This window comes from Scophthalmus maximus, chromosome 5 (genome assembly GCF_022379125.1).
Source record: "Scophthalmus maximus strain ysfricsl-2021 chromosome 5, ASM2237912v1, whole genome shotgun sequence".
Taxonomy (NCBI): domain Eukaryota; kingdom Metazoa; phylum Chordata; class Actinopteri; order Pleuronectiformes; family Scophthalmidae; genus Scophthalmus; species Scophthalmus maximus.
Window position 1 is genome coordinate 22925020 of NC_061519.1, and position 17371 is coordinate 22942390.

Genomic DNA, 17371 nt, shown 5'->3' on the forward strand with positions numbered 1-17371 from the left:
GCGCATTGTCAGACGCGTTGGCAACGGCTACGGAGCGAAGGCAGATCGTTGGAGCCAACGTGACTCTCTCACATCATTGAAGAGATGGTTTCCTAAATGTTCTGGGCCTCGAGTCCCTGTAGTAAAAGAAAACAAACTTCAATCCACTGATATGTTTTGCATCTCGTCAACCACAGGACTTGAATTTCACACCAGAGTGAGATGCTGCAGAAGTAGCCGTCGCTGTTCTGGAGTGGTGGGGAGCTCTTTGTCTTGTTTTTTTTTTTTGTTTTTAAACGGAAAACACTTTATGAAATCAGTTTTGAAAGCCCCGATGAAATCGAGATTTGACAGGGGGGAACGCCGATCCACGGCCCCGCAGAGCAGAGCAGAGCAGCACGGAGCCTGATTTGATCAGGCAATCTTTGCACGCTGATTGGGTTTGGGAGGTAATAGAGCTCCAGACATTCGAGTTTCAGAGAGCAGATGTTTCGCTGTAATACAGGAAGGGGAGCGCGCGCGCTGCAAGATGACACGATAGTGCCGACTCAGGAAAGAGGCAAGACAAGGCAAAGGTCCGTTTCACTGCGGCGTCTCCCGGTCGTGCAGAAGTCGCCTCCTATATGTCTGATGGATCTGGGCAGACGCTGTCACTGCTGAAGGAAGCAGATGATTTTATTCATTTTTTTTCTTCATATTTTTGTAATAGCTAATCAGTGTAACATTTCCAGCTAGGATTTGGCTTCTAATCTCCGGGGACGACACGCGTAGCCGGGAACAGTTTTTTCGCCACAGAGGGGGACACTGTTCCTTTAAGAGGATTAGTGAACTGTCTATCAGTCGTGTCGCGTTAAAGTAATGTTTTGCAACGGCCCCTCGTCGGGGGCCAGAATACGCCCCCTCGCTCCGCAGCGTCAAAATAAATGTTTGCACATGCCTCTGCAGAAATAAATGATTGGAGATGCTCTCCTTATCATTCAAGCCACCAAAGCAGCCCTTCTCTCTCTTTTTCCCTGCCTTAACCTTTGCCTTGAGCAAGCACACACACACACACGAACACACACACACACACGAACACACACACGAACACACACACGTACAGTACATAAACAGAAAACGCTTTAAAATCCAGCACTTTCCAGTGGTGCGAGGAAACTGGAGTTCCACTGTTGTTTCCGCCCTGTGGCACCAAATTATGTGTACTCGGCCACGGCCATGAAATCAGTTAAGTGATTCTCTACACTTCTGTAGAAAAGAGAAGAAGAAGAAAAAAGCGACCAACTTTCTTTGATCACGGAATTACAGGCGCTAATGGCTGTGCATAAATGTGACACAACCCGACGCTTTTTTTTTTCACGGCAAAACGTAATCTACGGCACCTTCCAATTTGTTTGCTTTATAGCTCCGCGGACGCCGGGGAAATATAGGGCGAGGGTATACAGGCGGAGGGAGGAGGACGGATGCTGGGTCGGGCGAAGTGTGTTACTTACAACCGCTCTTAAATCAGACGCAGAGTGCACACAGAGCCGGCCGATTAGCATTAGAGGGAGACATTGATTGAAATGCTCCCCGTACCCCCTTTTCCCCTCGTCTGCTCAAAGCGCCCGGAGTTCTCCCCCGGTCGGCCCACGCCACAAAATAAATCTGAGTTTCAGGTCACGATCCAGTCGATTCCCAGTCAATCCGCCATAATTGGTCGGCGTCACATGGCGGCAGAGCCCAAATCCATCGGGCAGCGAGGCTGGAGGAGGCCTAATTGGTGTCAGCTCAGGTTTGCGGCACCGCTGCAGCAACACTGGTCTGCCCCGCCGGCCCCTTCCCGTAGACCTCCGTTAACGGCCATCCTCTGCTGTGTCTCCCCGTCTTCCGCTCGGGCAGAGAGGGTTTTGAAATCAAGCACCATTACGCACCTTTAACAGGCGAGGGTGATGTGCGCCGTTGCGCTTTATCCCCTCCGATCTGCCTTATTTATTTTTTTTAGACTGATGTTTGGGAAGTTCCTTTCGGCTCTTACCGGGACAAGAAGCTCACGTTTTTGCTCAACTTCTTCATTATTTGCCCCGGCAGCATCACTGACTGGCAAGATCATTGCTAATAGAACAGGTTTTATGGGCCACGTCGCACATTGGAAGCGCGCAGGAGAGTAGTGTTTTACTGAAATGCAGAAGTTTAAGTTAACTTTTTTCCCCCCCAACTTTTAGGAATTCAGCTTCAGCACATTGGAGAAAAAGTCCCTTTTCTTCACTATATATGTTCAATAGTCAGTTACTTTTGAGAATATGTTTTTACATAAAAAAATACATGATTAATAATACCAAATATGGATTTTTATAAACTACCGCACCATATTAATAAGCAATGTAAATCAGCGACCCCTTGACCAGCTACGACATTAACATTCTGCTTACATAGTAATGCATCTATAATAATGATCGTGCATAGTATATTACATAACACTGACATAGGTCATTCTGCATTTTAATGCTTTTTTGTTGCTAATACTTTTACATTTAAATACAGAGATTGAGTATATGTTTTGAATTGTGTCACAATATTTCTAGTTTTGCTTCAGTTAGTGATCTGTGTTCTTCCACCATCAATGGAAAATCATCAATATGAAAGTATCTTACAATTCTCTGGTTGCAGCAGATCAAATGAAGCGCGGCGCTTTAAAGGATTTTTTTTTTGGTTCTCGCGATCAAGCGATTGTTGTTCAGCTGTTATTTGTTGTTTTCTTCCCGTTGCTCACTCGTGTCACATTAAATCACAAATGTGACTAAATGACTCTGGTCTCGTCAAAATGACTCATACTGTAAATTGTGAACTCGGCGTGAGGTGACAAGGTGTCAGCTGCTCATTGGCAAATTAGCATGACGGCAGTGATTACGGGGGGGAAAATAATAAATCTTCAAATGGCCAACATGAGTCAGTTTTTACATTTTGTAATCAGGTGGAAGGAAGTGGAAATAGTATGTTTTTCAAACACCCAGGGAGTGTGCTTCTTTAATATCTTAAAAGACTTCAACTTGCTCGGTAAGCTGTGTATTATTGTCTCTGTCATTTAGCACATCTCCATCATTTAAATCGTACATTTTTTTATTTATCCAGCGTCAAGTTTGTTGCTGCGGAGAACATTCTGTGTAATATCTCCACATTACAAGGGTTCTTACCCTCGGAGCCTCATTGCCTTTGGCACTTGGTATTTTGCCTGAGGAGAAAAGAAGCCGGTCCCATTCATACGGAGTCTGTCACCGAGTCGTGGCACAGCCGCATCATCATATCATAAGCAGCCACCCGGGGCTTTGGGGGGAGCTTTTGTTTTTATTTCTCTATCTGCAGATTGATTCGGAATATCAAGCACCAATATGGGCAGGAGACGAGTGGCTGCACATTTCTACAGCGATGTGAAGACAGTATCATTGTGGCTTATTGAGACCATAATTCATGCGACATGTTTTTTTAACTCAAGAATAGAAATTTAGACATTGACAGTCTTTGTTGTTGGTCCGACAAAGCCTGAATAGTATATGATTGACAGCAGTTATCATTTTTCTACTACAGCACCGCCCCGTCATAGCTGCCATCATATCCACAGTGTATTGACTGAGGCGTCCACGCGGCCTCTTCACTCATCTCGCCGCCGCTCTGCAGCTACTTAAGTGGCCCCCACGTACTGTCTCCACCTGCCCTTTGACCCCTGCTCTCAGTGGGGGAACAGTAATTAGAGGCCGTTTTTCTGCCGCACACTCGCCGCAGGATTTAATATTTCATCGCTTTCCCCGACCCAACACTAAACAGGAGAGCTCCGAGGGATCGGGACGCACCCGCTCGAAGCAGAGGGGTGGGGGGGGGGGTTCCAATGCGACTGCAGGCACCTTATGATAAACTACGGGGTTAAAGAGCAGATGCTGTACACATAAGGGGACACTTAATCATCCGGTACCAACCGCGGGGAACGATTGATCATCTCCAGGGCTGTTTGTTCTGCCACGATTCGGCTGAAGAGAACAGCCAACACTGTGCAGATTTTTTCAGACGATGATTCTTTTTGTTGTTGTTGTTGTTGTTGTTCTGCTTGTTCTGATAATGTGGGCCAAGAGAAAATGTTCATGGTCATCCAAGCTCTAAATCCTGCCCACTGTCATCTTTCCGTATATGGCATGGTACATTTCTATGGATGATTACATGGATTCGCAATGACTCAAACTATACTCACGAGGTGGCAAACTCATGAAGAACACATGAACACTCATGTTGGGAATGTATGTCCTTAACTGGTAACATCTTAATTCTACAGTCAAAGGTTTAATTTCTGATTTCCTGAAAAAATGTTTGTCGTTTGTTTTTTAATGGTAAAGTAGTAGAATATTTCAAGGAGAGGCTCACACAACTTTGATGAAGGCAATTAACAAAATGCTTGTTGTTACACGTTCTGTTTGTGGCCAAGTTCCCGCCTACATTTGGGAAAAGGTTAGAATTATACAGGTGGTAAACGAAAAACTTTAGTTTTAATTGAAAAGAAGATACGTGTTGTAGCAACAAAATGTCACATACGTTTGAAAAGAGGAGAAGAAGAAGCACACACCTAGAAGTTCCTGTTAGGAATTCTCATTTGGCCTTTGGTGACGTTTCGAGCACAAGACTCCTCCTCTGGCTCTGAATCATTGTCCATATCCGCTGTTGTTTCGTCGGAAGGCGAATAGAAAAACTCTTCTATTCTAACATCGAACTGTCATGGATGCGTGAGACTGCGAGCGGCGTGGCGCGCATGGTTCCCCCGTGAGCTCCCGACCGCGCCGACGCACGCGGTCATGGGGCGGGAAGTTGGAGAGCGGTGTCAAACTGCGCTCTGATGAGATCTTGTCCAGTAGCCGTGAACCTACAACACGCAACAAAGAAAGTGATCGCAACGTCTTCAGGCATGGCGCCACGGTGCCGCCAACGCTGCAGGTGAACGTTTAAATACGGCGACGATTCAAATAAGCTCATCACCCGGTTATGGAAAAAAACAAATCGGTTCTAAAATCGGTAAAAAAAAATCGTCTCTCGAGGGCCAGAGCACGCGTTTGTTCGCGCCTTCATTCGTTGAGCGGCGCGTCGCCGCTCCGTCTCCCGCGAATAATAACTCGTCGCCCAATCACGGCTGGTTATTCCCCGCGGGCGGCTGTAAACGGACTCTCTGTCACTCAGCGACTCAATAGATTTAACAGGTGGACGCGAGACGCATACTAACGTGACCGTCTATGAGACAGCCCCCCCCCCCCCGCAAGCTAAGTGGCCCGGCGGCCTCGGAGAGACAAAGTCATCTCTGTCAGAGGCGCAGGGGGCCGCGGTTCTGATGGAGCTTTAAACACAAGGCCTCGGAGGGGGAGGAAATTGAAAAAGAGCCGTTGACCCTTTTTTATTTATTTTTCCCCCCCGTTGTTGAATGATGGAGAAGCGAATAGCGCCAGGACCCCGGCCCCCTGTCACCGCTCGTTTCTCCGGCGCTGTATTCTCACTCAGTCACTTATTTAAAAATCAATTTGTTTTTGTTCATTGGCGAAAGATGAGTTTTCTTCAGACCACAGCGTGTATTAATATGGGTACACCTCATTAACCGTTTCCTACTGAAGAACATTTTTTTACTCAGACTGTTCATCATTTTGTACAGCTCAGTCAACAAAGTCCTCTGATATTATCCGGAGAAGTTTTCACTTGCTTCACTCCGTGTCTAACACTTTGTAGGCTAATCAATTATTCATCTCCATCTTGGGTATGCCAAAAGAAATGGGATAAATATTTTCAAAATGACTCCTGTGCTTGAGAGGAGCAGCACATGGTCACATACAGGGTAAAAAATGTTAAGCAACTTCTATCTCACATCTAAATATAGAATTAGACGTGGAGCTTCGATGTTTGTAGATTTGCAGCCTTCACGTCTGCGCCTTTCCGTAAAGAAGCCGATTACACCCGGCAACACTGAAAAGATTGCCCGCATCGCTCGGCACAGTGTTCCATGACTTCCTGTTTGCAACCCATCGGTTGGTGTCCCTGTGTTTGGCAGCGCCTACCAGGTGGTGGTGGAGGAGGAACGTCCACGCAGAGCAAGAGGCACGGCGGAGATCCTGCGCTGCTACCCAGTTCCCATTCACTTCCAGAACGCCACGCTCCTCAACTCCCAGTACTACTTCAGCGCGCAGTTCCCGGCCGCTGGCATCCACTCGCCCCAGCCCTTCACCGTGGGGGACAACAAGACCTACAACGGCTACTGGAACGCGCCGCTGCTGCCCCAGAAGAGCTACAGCATCTATTACCAGGCTGTCAGCACGGCCAATGGGGTGGGTGCATCTGAAGATTTGATTCTATTCCGCTCGCCAGTGTTGTGTTCTCTTAACGGTACATTTACACAATGTTCTACTTCAGTACTTTTTGGAGGTTCATGTGCTTTACGTGAGTATTTCCATTTTTATTTTTTTTTATTTTACTATGAAGGGCAAAAAAAAATCTAGAAATACAGAAATGGCCTTTTTTCATTCCAAACTGTATTTATTTTTTCATTTCTTTGTTATTTTTTATTGTAACATACTTCTCTGTCAAACCATGCCTCTTCATTTTAGACAAATTGTGTTGGGTTCAATGAGAATGAAAGGCCCACTGACAAATCTAGTGACAAGGTGACCGAAGGGACAGGAACGGGACTCCCCGACTCAACACACTGAGGCCTGGTTCACACTACACGGTTTTTTTGTCGCTCGCAAACGAATGTTTCCAACTTGCCGACAAAAGCCCCAGAGTGGAAACCAAATCGGCGGCTCGGTCGGCAAGTCGCTACGTGTCGAACGCGTCAAAGTTCAAGAGGCTCGCCCGACGCGCCACCGACTCCGGACAGATTCCCAGGCTGCTGGAAATCCAGTCAGAGTTTGTGACAACTCAGTCAGTACGGAGGTTTGCAAAACAGCCGTGAGTTGAGGTCAGACAACAACGTGGAGCTAGAGGAGTCGATGTATTTATGTTTTCAGGAGACCAGACGTACTAGTCGAGGTTTTCTGCTGGTGAAAGGTCGCGGGGTGCGCGACCTCCTGTCGCCAGTCGGTCGCGCGTTGTGAACGAACAGTGATGCAGCGACTTTCAAAGTCACGACTTGTCCTCAACTGTGCACACTCGCAAACAACTGCACAATTGCATGTGGCCTCTGATGAATGCGTCAGTATTCCGGTGGGCCGAGGCATCAGCACCGTCTGCGGTCTTTAATAGCCCACAGCAGGGTCACGCTTGGAATGCAGAGCTCTGCGCGGTGACAATGCTCTTTCTCCCCTCCACTACCGTGGGCCCTCGCTCTCCTGCCGTCTCCGATGGCGCTCGGTGCCAAATGCCAGACAGGCCTCTGATCAGCTGCGTTTAGGAGAGGCAGTCGTCCCAGCGGCGGCTAAGTGCGGGAGGCAGACAGCGACGTCGGGGTTACCGATCGCGCAGGTCGCTGCCCTCTGTCATCGAGTGGCCCTCGGCGGGGCCCTCCCTCCGCGGGGCCGCGGCCGACAGCTCGGTGGCAACTTCAAGAGCAGGCCGCCCGACTGTGGTCTTGAATGAGAATCGCAATAAACAGCCTCCTTGAGAAACGCCGGCACGTCTTTCGAGGGGGGGAAATAGAAAGAGCTCGTGAGGCAGGGCCGAATGCAATTAGCGGGTTTGCTCTTGAGAGTAAAGCATCGGCGGGCGGAACATTTACGGAGGGGGGGGGGGGGGCGGTGAGTGGGATGAATTGGTTGACAACACTCTTCCTCGCACAGGCGAAATGAAGGAGTCCCTTGTTGACACGGCGCAAAACTGTGAAAGACGTTTTCTCACGTCGTTCCTGTATTCCGTCTTTTTGGATTTTACAGTGGCCAAAGTCTCCCTTTCATTAGACGGTCGCCGTCGACGGATAGATCTGCAATCTTCAATTACTGCCCAACGATGTTGGAGTGATTCTGGGGCCTCTTAAACAAAATTAGCACTCGGAGAAGGCGGGGTGCAACCCACGCCTAGGTTTTTCTTTATCAGATTTATTTAAATAAAATAATAGTGGTGCCTTGAACATAAAAGCGCCACGTGACATCTCAGAAGCCGCAATGCGCCCAGGATCCCTTTTTTTTTCTTCTTTCTTTTATCCGTCTCCCGCCTCGTCCAAGCCTTGTCTCGTCCATGTGTGCTCATTGCTCATTGGACGGCTCGGCCGGGTCAAACCCAGGGACGCAGGCGCTCACGCCTTTTGTCTCGTACTCCTCACCGCCTTCCCTGTTCCTGTCCGTGTCCTTTTCCCCGTTCACTGGACCATCGTTGACGAGAAACTTTTCCGCCAACAGTAAGAGAAGTGGGGTTTTTTTTCTTCTTTTTTGCTCATGTTGTTGAGGGCTGTTGTCAGAAGCCGAGGCTACGTTACACATTCAGGGAGGCTCCCCGACGTGTCATTCTGGAGCCGCGCACGCCGCGCGGCTGGCGTCGCCTGTCACAGAGCTCTGGTCTCTCCACGGTGGCTGACCACCTTGAGCCGCAGGCTGCCGACAGGTCGCTGTTGGCTGACAAATCAGCAGCTCAGCACCACTAATCTGAGCTATGGGCCCTCTCGGCCAACTGCGTTTTGTGTCACAGTCGCTGGGCTCAACAGATGACGGGGGGGGGGCGGCATGGAACCGGTGGAGCTGTGTTGTCGTCCACGCAAAAAAAAGAAGAAAAAAAAAGCCACGGGTTCATAGATGGGTGCTGTTGCCGCCGCAAGTGTGTCCTCACGTCGGTGCACGTGTGTTTTAATAATCTCTCATCCCTTTTTCTCTCCCCCCCCCCCCCCCCCCCCCCCCCCCCCCCCTTTTCCCTCCATCTAATTCATGTGTTTGCGCAGGAGACCAAAATCGACTGTGTCCGAGTCGCCACCAAAGGTAGGACTGGATCAGATCGTGCGAACGAGGCCGTTTGCCACAAGTTTCACCTCGAGTGTCGTGTCTAAAAAAAAAAAAAAACCTAACGAAATTGACATGTTTTTGAATGAGTCACCGAAATCCATGTATACCGACAGGCACGTCTCAGTTGCGTTCATTTAAAAAAAACAGGTTTGGGTCGATTGTTGCCGTTTTTGAAATGCAACACAAGAACATTTATTTCTTTTTCCACATGACTGGGAAGTGTGCCCACGAAGGGCTGCAGGTACTTAGCTATGCAGCCTGTACGTCCTGCTCCACACATTAGGGATGATGAGGTCTAAGCGCCATTGATCCGGCGAGCAGAATTGATAAGGCCGGAGGGAGCCCCGGTCACACTCCGCTCCGAGCCGCGGAGGGGTCCTGTCACACGCCACCGACGATCCCCGTACATTGTGGAGTTTGCATTCACTGTGGATTTTCTCTGGCCGAGTTCCAGATATCTCCATCTACACGGCTCGATAGGCCCAAAGTCAAATAGCGCGCGAGAGAAGCGGATGGATCACGGGAGCAATTTGTCACCTGAGGGGACACATTTTTATGCCCCTGCCCCGTGGCCCGTCCCACTCTTGTGAATGCGATATCTCAGTAACGCCTCGATGGAATTTCTTAAAATGCTGGTACAAATGTTCACTCGAGCTGGCAGGTGGATTGATTGGATTTTTGTGGTCATAGGTCACCGTGACCTCACAAAACGTGTTTTTGTCCTCTTTAATACGTTACTTGTGGATAATTGTGGAATTATTAACGTATTCAATTTTGGTCAAATTTCAATGTGACATAAACTCAGGAATTAGCTGATCACAACAAGATATACTTAATATACCTTTTAATTGTAATTCCGTGGAAGTTTTCACTGCACTTTCATAGCCTGTCCGTCCATCTGTCCTTCCAATGCTTGGGAATTTCATTATATCTGGTACCAATATTCACTTGGACTCAACGATGAACTGACTAGATTTTAATGGGCAAAGGTCACTGTGACCTCACAAAATGTTTTTTTTCGGCCACAAGTTAAACATTCAAATTCCAATTATTCCCCCCAATTTTTTTTTTGATTAATTCCCTCAAAGTAAATTAAGGAATGTGGACAGACGTGGTTGTAAACTGCAACCTGACTTGTCCGTGGAGGCAGACGGTACAGGTGCGAGGCGACAGTCCTAGTTGTGCGCTACATCGGGCTCAATAGACATAAAAAAAAAAAAACAACATGTTTGTGACTTGAGGAAATGAATTGTGAAATCCTCTCTAATACTGTAATGGTTTTCTTTCTCTGCCTCAATGTTGCATGACGATGGGAACTGTTGGTTTGGCTGTTTTCAGCTTCAGTGTGGCCTCTCTCCCTCTCTCTCTCTCTCTCTCTCTCTCTCTCTCTCTCTCTCTCTCTGTCTCTCTACCGCATGCCCTCCTGGATCCACTGACTGTACTCAGCCGCCATACTCGTGACTCAGCTCACAACCCCCTACGTCCGCATCGTCCCGGCGGCCGGTGACAACCAACTAACAGGTCAGACGTGTAGCCTTCTGCCCATTCTCTGACCTCGTCAGTTATTCCGTCCACAGCCTGGTTTTACCCACCGTGTGTTCAGTGTGGCCGCCATACTTACTGTACTATTCCCTCAACAGGAAACCAAACAAGTGAAACATTGCATGTGTGTGTGCGTGTGTGTGTGTGTGTGTTTTTGTTTGTTGCCTTGCAATTTGCATAGAATCAGTGTGATTAAATCAAAGACTTGCAGACATTGTCCTCTACCTTTATCTTCCCGGTATTACTGGACATGAAAGACCCGTTTGAGGTGCGATTGTCATTTGATGTGTCAATGTTCCAGATTTCCGTCAGGAGTTAATCCCCCTTTCATGAATATTTCTCATTATTTCTGGGAGATTAAGTGCTGGTTGGTGCCGGTTGCTGCAGTCGTGACAACCGTAAGCTCACCAAAGGACGCTGGAGTGCGCGTCGTGAAGATCTGGGCACGAGTGCCGCGTCGAACTGTTAAAACTCCGCTCATTTTTCTACTTGTTGTGTGTGAATCCTCGAGCTCTCCAAGGCTGGAAGGGGAGAAACATTGATTTATGGCAGCAAATTTAAAGTTTCCGCTGCTCAAATGGAGATCTGCCGCCGACAGCAGCTCTGCAAGATTAGCCTCGACGGTGTATTGGGTCGAAATTAGTCCGGACGTGATTCTTAATGTGTGGAAATCCTCCAGCGCCCTCGCCCTAAAAAACAGATTCCCAAGTAAGGGAACGGCTGTTGATAACGACGCACCCGGGCCAGAACAATATGTCACAAGCAGCCGGGCGGGGATGGATGTTTACCTTTTTTTGATAACGGGGGGAAATGGCAACGCTTGTGGAGTGAAGGAAGGCCGCTGCAACAGATTCTGTCTGACACGACAATTTATCATTCTAAATTTACCCCCGGTGACAAGGAATAATGGTGTTGTTCAGGTGGACAGTTGTGATTCCGGCAACGCTGTCGTCCTCAAAGTGCTTCTTATCACTTTCCAGAGAGCAGATGCTGTTAAAACAAGCTGCCCCCCCCCCCCCCCCCAAACCCTCTCCCTTCCCTCTTTGTGTCTGCCGTTGTTGGCTATCTCCTCCCGAGCTGATATTTAATGTTTTGGTTGTTTCAGGCTTTTTTTTCTTTTCTTTTTTTTTTTTTATCTTTGCGGGTATTATCTTTGCCGTCCCGCATCCGACATTTTCCTGCAGCCCAGCAACCATTTGCCCCAAACGTGATAAACCAAGGGTAAAGACGGTGCGCGCTTATCGCTCCCAGTGCAGCCTGATCCGCGGGGCGCCGAAGGCGGCGTCTTCAGGACAATCGGGAGTCTCTTACTTTCAGAACAAACATTACTCCGAGCCAATAAATGCGTGTTGCTATTTAGCCCTGCAGAATGCCAGAGAATATCAGCGTATTGATTGGTCAACCTCCTTCCTCGGCGCGGTCAAATCGATGAGAGGAAGTACTGGAAAAATAGACGCATTCTCGTCGGCTGTTTGGTTTGTGTAGAACAATAGCAAATAGTCATTAGGTTTGATTCACACTCTGCTCAATTGATTTGCGCCGTCTTTGTTTGATCTCTGTGTTCATTTGGATTTGGGTTTCTTTCTTCCTTCAGGAGCAGCCACTCACAAACCTGATGCGGTGGAGCCAGAGAAACAAACGGACCACACGGTGAAGATCGCAGGGGTCATCGCTGGCATCCTCCTCTTCGTCATCATCTTCTTAGGAGTCGTACTCCTCATGAAGAAAAGGTAAGCTTTATTTTACCAATTGAAACACTAATTCAGATTTGTGGACGAGGTTGTTCCCACACGCACGTAGCTTCTACTCCGTCTAGCATCATTTTGTATATTCCTCCCTCAAACAGTAGTATTGTCAGCGTCATAGTAAATAATTAATTTGATTATGTTGATACGCCCCATTAAGGCTGTTTACAGCCATGAGATACAGTGTGCCATGAAAAATTAATCCCTTTCCACGGCGCCCTCAAACAAACGCGCAGCTCTTCAACGACATTGGAATGGGAATAGGGGGAGAGAAGAAAAAAAAATAATAATGTTTTTGAGGCCCGTGGTGTTGAGTGAGGCAGTGGAGAGATAAGAAAGAAAACATGATGAAAGGCTCCAAAGGAAAGAGGATGGCCACATAGCTGAAGGCTAAGTTTACATTAGCCCCGGACCCCATACTGAAGAGGGGTCCTCTGAACACATCCCAGCAATCAGAGGAGCTAAAGCTCAGCAAATATCAACCCCCCCTTCACTTGTCCACACCGAGTCTTTAAATAATACAATGTCAGTGTCTGCAGAGATTTTGTTTGTGGGGCACAAGTTGTTGTTTTTTTCTTTGATAACTCGATTCTCCAACGCTAAGACCAGAAATAATCATTTCCAAATGAAACTCGGTGTGCGTTAGTTGCACTTTACTGTACTTTGTCCTTTTAATTGTAGACTGCCTGTCTAAAGAGCAAATGTCAGCACATTAGATGAAGCAAACTCAGGGCGAAGCTTAGTTGTGTACTAATAAACTCGCTATAGACGATGCTTATTTTTGACAGCCATATGAGATTCTTCATTTTTCTACAGCAGGGCCCCGTCTGTGTGTAGCACAGCGGTCAGTGGGCGGGTGTGAAAATCCGCACACAGTAATGGAATTGTTTTCAATTAGCCCTAATCAAACCAGAGACGGGGACGACTTCATTGATTGAATTTTTCCGTAATTTACTGTTACCAACAGGGAATCGGGAGTTGTGTTTAGACATCCAATCCACTCATTATGTTTCGGCCTTCGAGGTCAGATATGCAAATGTTTTGATAGGTGGACGTGAAAAAAGTCATGTATTCATAAGTGCGTTTTAGTTCGACAGCTTGGTTCCTTCTGATGTGCAAGTCTCGCAGTGTAGCCTAATATCAAATTTAATCCGTTTTGGTACTGTACTGTACTGAGGCCCCCTCTCGCCAAAGCATGACATGACTCCAAGCGATCACCTTTGCCCTCACGATCACAAGTTTACCTCCACGTATGCCACCATATCTGATTTTGTTCATTTCGACTCTTTTTTCCGACATTAATATATTTTTACTTTTTTCTTTCCTTTTCATTCCATCCCCTCCCCCCTCCACCACTGCTTAAATCCTACCACCACCCCACTCGGCAGAAGAACCTATCACTCCTACACTTACTACCTGTAAGTAACCACTTTGTGTAATGTTAGTGCCATGCTTCTTCTCACCCACACGCTGTTTCCCATGCATGCAAAGAGCCATGTCATTCCTCCTCCTGCCCAGAGCTATTACAGAGGCCCAACTGTAATCTCTGCTGGAGGAAGGGAGGACAACCACTCCACTGCATCTCCACGCGATGAGCACATCATGTTTCATGTCACATTGGCACGGCTTCTGACGGAAGCAGACAAGAGGCGGCTGCACCCCCACGAAAACAGGCCCTGCCGCCGAGATGTAGCCGCAGACGTATTTCTGCAAGACTTGTTAGGGGTTTGTTTATCAAACGGTGAACTCGACTGCCTTAATGATTGTGCAGCTGCCAAACGTATCTTGTGAAAGAAAAAAACTGGAAAAAAAATCAATGCAGCGGCCGCCGCATTTTTACTTTAAGTGTGAATTTTTCACTCGGCTCCAATGATTTCATCTCTGATGACTTGTCAAAGTTAGATGGGGTTGTTTTTTTTCAAAGAGCTCTATGCTCTAGTTGTGCCCTGAACCTCAATGAGGTAGATCAGATATTCCACCTTTTGTGTGTACACGCTGCAAACGCCTTAAGAATCAGTCAATAACTGTAGAATTGACCAAGTTCTTTCGACGTCACAATGAAAAGTGGAGCATGAGCCAACGTGTTGACCGTACCAATTAGTCTCCATATGCATGTGATGATTTCCAGTCTCTCTCTCTACCCCTACTCCATCCTCTCACCACATCATCAACTCCTCGTAGATCTCATGCACTTTTCCTGCTTTTTTCATTTATTTTTCCAAGCATGTTTTTTTTGGGATGGCTAGTGCACGTCCATCCCCATTGATTCCTCTGGTGATGGTGGAGTTGTGTCTTCAGCTGACGAGAACATAAGCGGATGTGATCGCACTGCAGCCTCCCCTCTATTTACATGTCCCCCTACATCATGGCACAATAGCCGCAGCGCCGCTCGATTCGCTCTTAGCACAAGGGATGATTCCCCGTCCCAACTCTGAATGGCAAAGGAGCTTATTCTGCAGCTCTGCCTTTTACCTCTGCCGTGGCTCACAGGCTGCCTCCGTGCAGCCTTTGTGACGGAGGCCAACTAATCTGTCTTGAGATGACTGTGATCGGAGCAGAGAATGGAGGCGGCCTCGCATCAAAGAACATCTCGGAATACACCTGGAGATAATACTACTCTGAATACGCCGCGTGTCACTCGCAAAGGATCACAGCTGTCTTGAATGGAAGAACCGGATGACTTAGAGGAGCGGTGTCATCAAAGCCGCGCGGGAAGAGATGCCAGTGAAACAATTCAAATATCGAGGTTTTTGTTATTTTGATTATTACGTGCGGTTGTTGCGTTCCTGGCTTGTTGCCGGTGTGCATGAAGCTGTGTCAAAACAACCGCGGCACAAATGCAGATTTGCTATATTTCCTCTCGCAGCTGCTAAAATCTGGCTCCAAAATAGACACTTGGACAGAAACCCACAAGAAGCTAGGGATTTAATAACTAATTTTAGATTCTGGCCGAGTCCATTCTTCCATTAAAAAGGACTTTAGAAGTTTTGGATGGGGGTTTGTTTGCTTGTTTTCGATTGACAGTGTTTCAGGATGGTTTTGAGGCGCGAGGCCGAACTCCAGGCTCAATCGCACCACGTCGATCTATTATTCCGCAGCCCTGTGTCGAAATGAACTGAGGTTTTTGTTGTTTCAATTTCGAAAGGAGGGATCTGCATTCATATAAGATGAAGTGTTAATGACCCCCAAGTGGTAAATGAACAGTGACAGTAGCAAAACCTAACAGATGATAAAACACACCGTTGAGAATGTGGGAATAAATGTCCAGAGCAAACGAGGGTTGAACAAATATTTTTAAAAAACTAAAAGGGATTTTGCCTCCGATTTTTTAAATGCCATGCAAGTGACTCTTTGTTTGTTTGTTTCCACATTCATTCAGGGCTTATTTCACAAGGCAGAATTCTCCGGACAACAATTTTCGTCATGATTTGATAGATTTCTTCCCACTGTAGCCGTTAATCGTAGGTTTGAGGGCTTTTTTCCGACACACACACTGCACGTAAATAGTTTGATTTCAGAGGCAGTATAAATGATACTCGGCATCGTAATCGCACTTTTGTCACATGCACATTCCGTTCCGAGTAAATTAATAAAAAGTGAGAGTATGATAATAACTTTTTCCTCTAAATACATCAGGATGTTCAACATTAGCCGTTCATCACCGAGTAAAACCAAAGGATTTTTCTTACGAGGCCATTACGAGTTGGTGCAGGTTTGCGTCGTGAGTAATTGGCATTAAGAATTATGCTGAAGAGAGCAACAAGGCCCCATTTAATAATACAATCCCCTTTCCTATAATCTTCTCCTCACATCTGTCTCCGGTGCCTTACGTGGAGGGAAGTGAGGGACGAACAGATGCACGTTAGCTAATTGAGAACTTCGCAGATAATCGCCTGCAAGTGCTAATTGACAGAAACCGAAAATGTTGCGTCTCACCATAGACGTGGCGCGACCTTCTTCCTCTTCTGCTGCTGCTTCCTTTTTAGCCGTCTAAACTTAGCCCACCGAGCAGATGCACCTAGTGCGTCGCACATATCCAAAGCTCATATTGTCAAATTAATGATGGACTGCATTCCTGAGGAGGGCCGTCTGAAGCGGCCCCGATGACAGCCTTGTTGCCAGCCGCCAGATTACAACACCTCTATGATTGATGAACGCTATTAATGCTCTCACGCATTCATCAAAGTCTTTTAAAAAGACGCGAGGACAGTCCCGCATTCGCCAAAATATGCACCTTAGGAGTACTGCCAGAGGTGGCTGCGGGGGGGGGGCGTGCAACACAACATCAGTCAGAGCGCTCATTAGGGATGCAGTTACATGTGCGATCAAATGTATGGCCGTTCTTTAATCAGGTGGCTGCACCGGCCGCTAGAGCTGCTGCTGCTGCTGCTGCTGGGGACAAGTGAGAGATCAATTGGCACCGGGCAAAGGGACTGGATCTTTACTCCCGCGAGCATGACATCCATCCATCCATCCATCCATCGAACGTCACGACGCATGTTAAGTGGAAGCACACTTTACTGTTGAACTTTCCCCAAACCTCAGGTAATGTGATAGATACTTTCATCATCATTTGATGTCATGTTCAGCTAATCTCTCTATGTAAAACCTATAAAAACAAACAAAACAAAACTACCTAGACATTCGGATCGCATCTATCGGAGAACAAGATGTAGAAAAAAATGTGTTTTCTCCTTCATTGCTGAACTAGTAGCCGCAAGTAAATTCCCTCTAGACAATGATCTGTTTTTTGTGCACTAAACCAATGTATAGGTTTTTTTTTTGTCATTTGCATAATAATCTATTCTGTTAAAGTTTCATTATTAATATCATTATATATATTATAAATGTGAAAGGGGTTGCATGTAGTGATGTCTCTGTCATTATCTCTAGTTCGACCTACTTTTGAGCAAGTTTAGGCTCTTTTTAGTTCTATGGCCCTTAAAATGTCCAACCTAAATGTCCTGGTTGACGCTCACCAACTCTTTACAGTCGCAGAAAGTAATTGTTCTCTTATACTAAAAGCAGCTGGAGAGCCAGATACTCGCCTCTGGAGTTGGTGGAGCCCAACACGGAGCTACGAGGAGAGTGAGCATTGGACTCAACAGCATTCCAAATGAATCCCAATGTTGCTCAGTGTCTGCTGGATGTATAAATAAGCAACTTTTCACTTACACATTAATCCTA

The 17371-nt window shown here is 47.0% G+C and overlaps 1 protein-coding gene across 15 annotated transcripts in view; it reads left to right on the plus strand.

Moving 5' to 3' along the window:
* Positions 1-17371, plus strand: part of LOC118311348 (receptor-type tyrosine-protein phosphatase mu-like) — a 150274-nt gene that overhangs the window by 88338 nt on the left and 44565 nt on the right. For 11 of the 15 annotated variants that reach the window (XM_035635131.2, XM_035635130.2, XM_035635134.2 and 8 more), the window contains exons 12-16: positions 6026-6299; positions 8837-8873; positions 10344-10418; positions 12034-12169; positions 13573-13602. In XM_035635131.2, coding sequence (XP_035491024.2) covers positions 6026-6299; positions 8837-8873; positions 10344-10418; positions 12034-12169; positions 13573-13602 — 552 coding nt within the window. The remainder of the gene's footprint in view (positions 1-6025; positions 6300-8836; positions 8874-10343; positions 10419-12033; positions 12170-13572; positions 13603-17371) is intronic. The other 4 variants (XM_035635137.2, XM_035635143.2, XM_035635144.2 and 1 more) reach the window with 1 other exon arrangement.